The sequence below is a fragment of the Cebus imitator genome, unplaced genomic scaffold (assembly GCF_001604975.1).
Source record: "Cebus imitator isolate Cc_AM_T3 unplaced genomic scaffold, Cebus_imitator-1.0 Scaffold365, whole genome shotgun sequence".
NCBI classification, from domain to species: Eukaryota; Metazoa; Chordata; class Mammalia; order Primates; family Cebidae; genus Cebus; species Cebus imitator.
The window spans coordinates 2156929-2162874 of record NW_016107680.1 but is presented as its reverse complement, the minus strand read 5'-3'; the positions used below and the strand labels follow the sequence as shown (position 1 = coordinate 2162874).

Genomic DNA, 5946 nt, shown 5'->3' with positions numbered 1-5946 from the left:
TTGTCTATCAAATTAAAATTCAGGGAATATGCGTCAGTTATCAGCTTGATAAGTATGAACCGTAGGGTGGAATTAACTAAAGGTCTAACCCTAAGCTAAGTAAGAGACTACTGGGTTACTAAATATAGACGAATGGCTTCCTTTTTCCTTTAAAGAAGGAAGAATCCCAGAACGATGCCTAAATCAGAAGCAGAAGACGCATGCTCTAATGACACATGTGATCATCACCCTGAGTTTCCCAAAGCTGCAGCATACTGTAGAGGCATATCGGTATGTGAGTGGGGGGATTTAGAGGATAGATCTCTTTGTATTTCCAGCTCTGTCACCAACTGGTAACATGACTTTGGGCAGAAACTTACTTTCTTATTAATTCCATCCCCTTACTATAATATAAAGGAGCATAAGTAGATAAGTTCTAAGGCCCTTATAACTCCAAAAGGCATGATTAACCCTGTGAGGCACTGTGAAAAATTGGAGATTCTGAAGATGAATCTCTTCCAATAATGTTACATAAAGGTGATTGTGATTCTATGAGGAATTAAAGACTATACGTGCACAATCAAACGAGAAACTGTATAGAACCTATGAATCAACTTGTAAATAATCTACTCTGTGTTATAAAATCTGAGAAGTACTATAATTATTCTTATCATAACTGATGCCACTAATATAATTTTACAACCTAAAAGCCTGAGTCAGAATACTTACTCACTCTTTTCAAATTATATTGTATGTGTGTGCGTGCATGTGTGTGTGTTCCCGAGTCAACCTAAATACCGTTAAAAAATTCTAAAGTTATTCTGGGCATGGTGCCTCATGCCTGTAATCTCAGAACTTTGGGAGGCTGAGGCGGGTGGATCACCTGAGGTCAGGAGTTTGAGACCAGTCTGGCCAACATGGTGAAACCTTGTTTCTACTAAAAATTCAAAAAAATTAGCTGGGTGTGCTGGTGGGCACCAGCTACTTGGGAAGCTGAGGCAGGAGAATCGCTTGAACCAGGGAGACAGAGGTTGCAATGAGCCAAGATGGCGCCACTGCACTCCAGCCTGGGCGACAGAGCAAGCCTCAGTCTCAAAAACAGGAAAATACAAAACTCAAAGTTCTTTGTTAGACTTGATGTCAAGATCACTGGAGACAAGGAAAAATTAGGTCTAGGGGATTCAAGCATATTGAACTCACGATCTGTAAATTGTAAATACCAAGGATCTCTTAAAAGAAAGACCTTTGTCATGATAAAGGCACAACCCAATGACATAGTTAGGCTTCGTCTGCATTCCTCCTCTTCAGCTTTATCCAGATGCCATTACTTGGACGAAGAATCAACTGTCCTTCTAGACCAAGTTCTTCTCTTTTCTGGTTGGATTCTATCCAAAAGTGCCTCAGGATGCATGAAAGAATGGTCTTTTCTTCCATCATTGCAAACTTTTGACCTTCAAATTAATGTAAATATCATCACTTTGCTTATAGACTTATCCCAAATACGAGAAACAAGGGGTTCTATCATAGGAAGCAAGCCATTGTATATTTTCACAGTAGGCAGAAGGTGAATCAGAATGACTTGGGACACTTGTTAAAAATGAAGAGTCGTGAGGGTCCCTCCCTGCTCCCACCTTGCACATCTCAATAGCTGGGGAGGGCCGGGGAATTTGTACTCCAACTGATCCATATAAATCCTGAGCTCATTCAAGCCTGAGCCTCACTACTCTAGGTTATGTCTTAGTGTCTTTAATCTACTATGGATCCACCAAAAAAGCTTCAGATTCACCCATTTCAATCTGACCTCACTTTACTAATGTCTGCATTTACATAAATAAAATGCTAGAGATGCTAAAACCAAAACGGTTGAAAGTGCAGGGCGACGACGGGCATTCATTTTGCTTAAATACTTCAGCTGGCCATATGGCAGCATTTTCTGTTTTGACTTGCAAAATGAAATTCTTAAAAGCAATAGACACAAAAATTAGGTGAGCCATAAGTCATCACATGAAGTTTTTACCACAATAAATTATATTCTACTGTAATTAAAAATCAACAGCATTTCAGAACTCTGCCATGAAACTGATTATGTTTTATGTTATGGGTAATTGTGTCTCTCTCCAAATTCATATGTTGAAGTCCTAACCCCCCCATACCTTAGAATATGACTGTATTTGGAGACAGGTCGTTTAAAAAAGTCATTAAGTACGAGTAAGTCACTGGGGTGGGCCTTAGTGCAGTCTGACCAGAGATCAGGACACAGCCCACACAGAGAAAAGACCGAGTGAAGACATGGGAGAAGAATGCATCTCCCAGCCACGGAGACGGGCCTCAGGAGAAGCAGCCCTGCCAGCACCTTGATCTCATACTTCCAGCCCCCAGAACTGTGAGAAATAAATTTCTGCTGTTTAAGTCACCCAGTCTGTGTTATTTTGCTATGGAAGCCCAGGCAGGTTAATATACGAATATACCTTTTGACAATGATATTTTAAAATTGCAAAGCACAGTAAGTGAGGGAAAAAAGAAACCAGCTATTTTGTTAAGGCTGTTGCCTACGGGCAATGTCACAGCACATCTCAAAGGAATCTCTGTGAGAAACCTGCTATCAACATGTGGGCCTGAAAGGTCAAACAATTCAGATGCATACAAACCTATACAGTTCCTGGGTCCAGCAGAGAAGGGCACATAGGCGTATGGGTGGCGCCCTTGGGCATTCTCAGGGAAGAACCGCTCGGGCTGGAACTCCTCGGGATTGGGGAAGTATCTCGGATCTCTGTGCAAGGCATATGGAATGATGACAGCTTCCGTGCCTTTCAGAACTCTGTAGCCCGCTGTCAAGAAGTAGTCGATACATCATGAGACAGGAGCAGGGCAGACATTAAAGAATTTCCCTCTCCCTTCTACTTTTGGTATAGCATACTTACCCACTTCACAATCTTCACTAAGAGTACGGGCAAATAAGGGAACAGAAGGAAAAAGGCGAAGGGTCTCCTTAATAACACATTCCAGATACCGAAGTTTCTTCAGGTCTTCTACGGTAGCAGGACGGACAGACTTCCCTGATGAAAGCAAGTAGATAAGATTACCTGAAATTGTGGTGTGGGGCTGGGGGACAGACATCAAAGAAGAACACGTGGACCAAGGCATGGCATGCTAAATACCCATCAGACACCCATCAAAGAAGAACACATAGACCAAGGCACCAGATGCTAAATACCCAGCAGATACCCATCAAAGAAGAACACGTGGACCAAGGCACAGAATACTAAATACTAATGAAATACCCATCAAAGAAGAACATGTGGATCAAGGCACAGGATGCTAAATAGCCTTCAAATACCCATCAAAGAAGAACACGTGGATCAAGGCACGGATGCTAAATACCCAGAAGATACCCATCAAAGAAGAACACGTGGACCAAGGCATGGTAGGCTAAATACCCATCAAAGAAGAACACATGGACCAAGGCACCAGATGCTAAATACCCAGCAGATATCCAACAAAGAAGAACACGTGGACCAAGGCACGGGATGCTAAATACCCATCAAATACCCATCAAAGAAGAACACGTGGATCAAGGCACGGGATGCTAAATACCCAGCAGCTACCCATCAAAGAAGAACACGTGGACCAAGGCAAGGGAGGCTAAATACCCATCAAAGAAGAACACATGGACCAAGGCACGGGATGCTAAATACCCAGCAGATATCCATCAAAGAAGAACACGTGGACCAAGGCACAGGATGCTAAATACTCATCAAACACCCATCAGAGAAGAACATGTGCATCACGGCATGGGAAATACCCACAGCTAAAGCAGAATTTCTAACATTATGTATAATGAAAATACAATGAGACAATGTGCCAAGTAAAATAAACAGACACAAAAGTTCACATATTATACAAATCCATGAATAGGAAGTACTTGGAATAGGTAAATCCATAGAGACAGAAAGTACATTAGAGGCTGCCAGGGCCAGGGGAAGGACGAATGAAGAGTGACTGGTTAATGATACTGAGTTTCCTTTTGAGGCGCTGAAAATGTTCTGGAATTACGTAGACGTGACTATCGTACAATATGGTGAAGGTACTAAATGTCACTGAAATGTACACTTTAAAATGATGGATTTTATGTTATTTGACATTTATCTCAGTAAAAAGAAAATAACACAAGGAATTAATAATTGCAACTCAGTACACAAAGATTAGTTGCTCAAAAATTATAGAACCAGGATTGGGAGTAGAAGAAAAAGTGAGGCACAATAAGCAGAAAACACGAGACGCACAGAACAAAGACTCTAGAAATGACGATTGTGTTAGTAATTCTGCAGGACCACAGAGCATGTGTGAAGCTGGCAGTCAGCTAAACGTCATAGGGGAAAAGATTGGAACCTGTTCCAAAAGAACCTGTGAGCTCTTAGAAGACCACATTTACCCACTCAAGGCAATCTAAGCAAAATTAAAATCCATGTGAAAAAAATAAAATGGCAAAAATGTTGCCAAAAGGTTTCGATGGCATCCATTCTGCAAAATAAAAGCTTGCCTCTTAATATGAAATTCCGGTCCCTGCACAATCTGCACACAAAACTGCTTTTCCGTCCTCATCTCCGTGAATGAGATGCGTTTTCACTGTCTCTCTCTCTCCACTATAGCCCTCCGAACCAGAAACCTTTCCACTTCAGTGCCTGTGCTCTTCTGCTTCTCCTCTGGAAAGCCTTCTCTCTCCAGCCTTATTCCTTTAGTTTTCCTTCCCCACCTCTCGCTATGAAACCGCATCAGATACCCCTCGTTGCTTGGCTAACACAACTTTGTTCCTTTTCACCTTGCAGTTATTGGGGAACATGTGATTTTTAAAAAGGATAAAATTGATGGAAGTCTCTTTGTGGCAGGCTGATAATGGGCCCCCAAATATTAGGTCCTAAACCCTGCAATCTGTAAACGTTACCCTATTTGGAAGTAAAGAGCTCTTGGCGGATTTAAAGATCTTACAGTGGGGCAATTATTCAGGTGGGTTCTGAATGCCATCACAAGTATGCTTGTGAGAGAAAGACACACAAGCACACACACACATACCACACCACACGTGCATGCACGTGCGTGCACACGCCCAGACAGAAGAGAGGGAGATGCAGAAACTGGCAGAGATGTCAGCGATGCGGCTGTCAGCCAAGAAAGGCTGAAGCGACGAAGGGTGGATTTTTTTTCTCCAGAAGGAGCACAGTCCTGCCCACATGGTGATGCAGGTTCAGCGACACTGATCTTTGACATGGGTGTCCAGAACCGTGAGGGAACAGGCGTCTGCTGCTGGGAACCTCCCCATTTGTGAATTCATCACAGGAGTCACAGGACACCAACACACCCAGCACCCCCACCTCCCTGCCTTCCTGCCTTGAAAATGAACGTGGTAGTTGGAACACCAATCAAGAAGACAAAAGCCAAGACAGTGGGGCTGGCAGGGAGCACAGGAGCAAGCCCAGGACCCTGGCCCTCCCTGCTGGCATCCACCCAGGATGCTTTTCCTCTGGGTCGCTTGCTGTAGAACAGAAGTTTCGCTCCTGGTAGCTTAATCCATCTTTTCTCTTCTTCATCTATAGAGGTCAGATGCAATCGTCTCTAAATGGGCTTTCCTGTACCTTTCTGAACAGTTTGACCACCTACTCCGTTCTCCCAAATAGCACCTTCACTCAAATGCACAGCCCATGACTCTTCGTGTATGTTTCTGTTTCTCCTGGGAAGCAGTGAGACACCTGAGGATGGCAGCACGCATCTGTGCACCCCAGCATCTAACCTCCAGGATGGCAGCACGCATCTGTGCACCCCAGCATCTACCCTCAAGGACGGCAGCACGCATCTGTGCACCCCACGCTCTAACCTCGAGAACGGCAGGACACATCTGTGCACCCCAGCATCTAACCTCAAGAACAGCAGCATGCATCTGTGCACCCCAGGCTCTAACCTTAAGAGCAGCAG

The 5946-nt window shown here is 43.6% G+C and overlaps 1 protein-coding gene across 1 annotated transcript in view; it reads right to left on the bottom strand.

Moving 5' to 3' along the window:
• Positions 1-1100: 1100 nt before the first annotated feature.
• The window catches only part of CYP4V2 (cytochrome P450 family 4 subfamily V member 2), a 20116-nt gene continuing 15270 nt past the window's right edge, over positions 1101-5946 (bottom strand). Inside the window, exons 9-11 of the mRNA XM_017507001.2 lie at positions 2901-3035; positions 2628-2807; positions 1101-1430 (exon numbers count right to left, since the gene is read on the bottom strand). Coding sequence (XP_017362490.1) covers positions 1258-1430; positions 2628-2807; positions 2901-3035 — 488 coding nt within the window. The 3' untranslated portion in view covers positions 1101-1257. The remainder of the gene's footprint in view (positions 1431-2627; positions 2808-2900; positions 3036-5946) is intronic.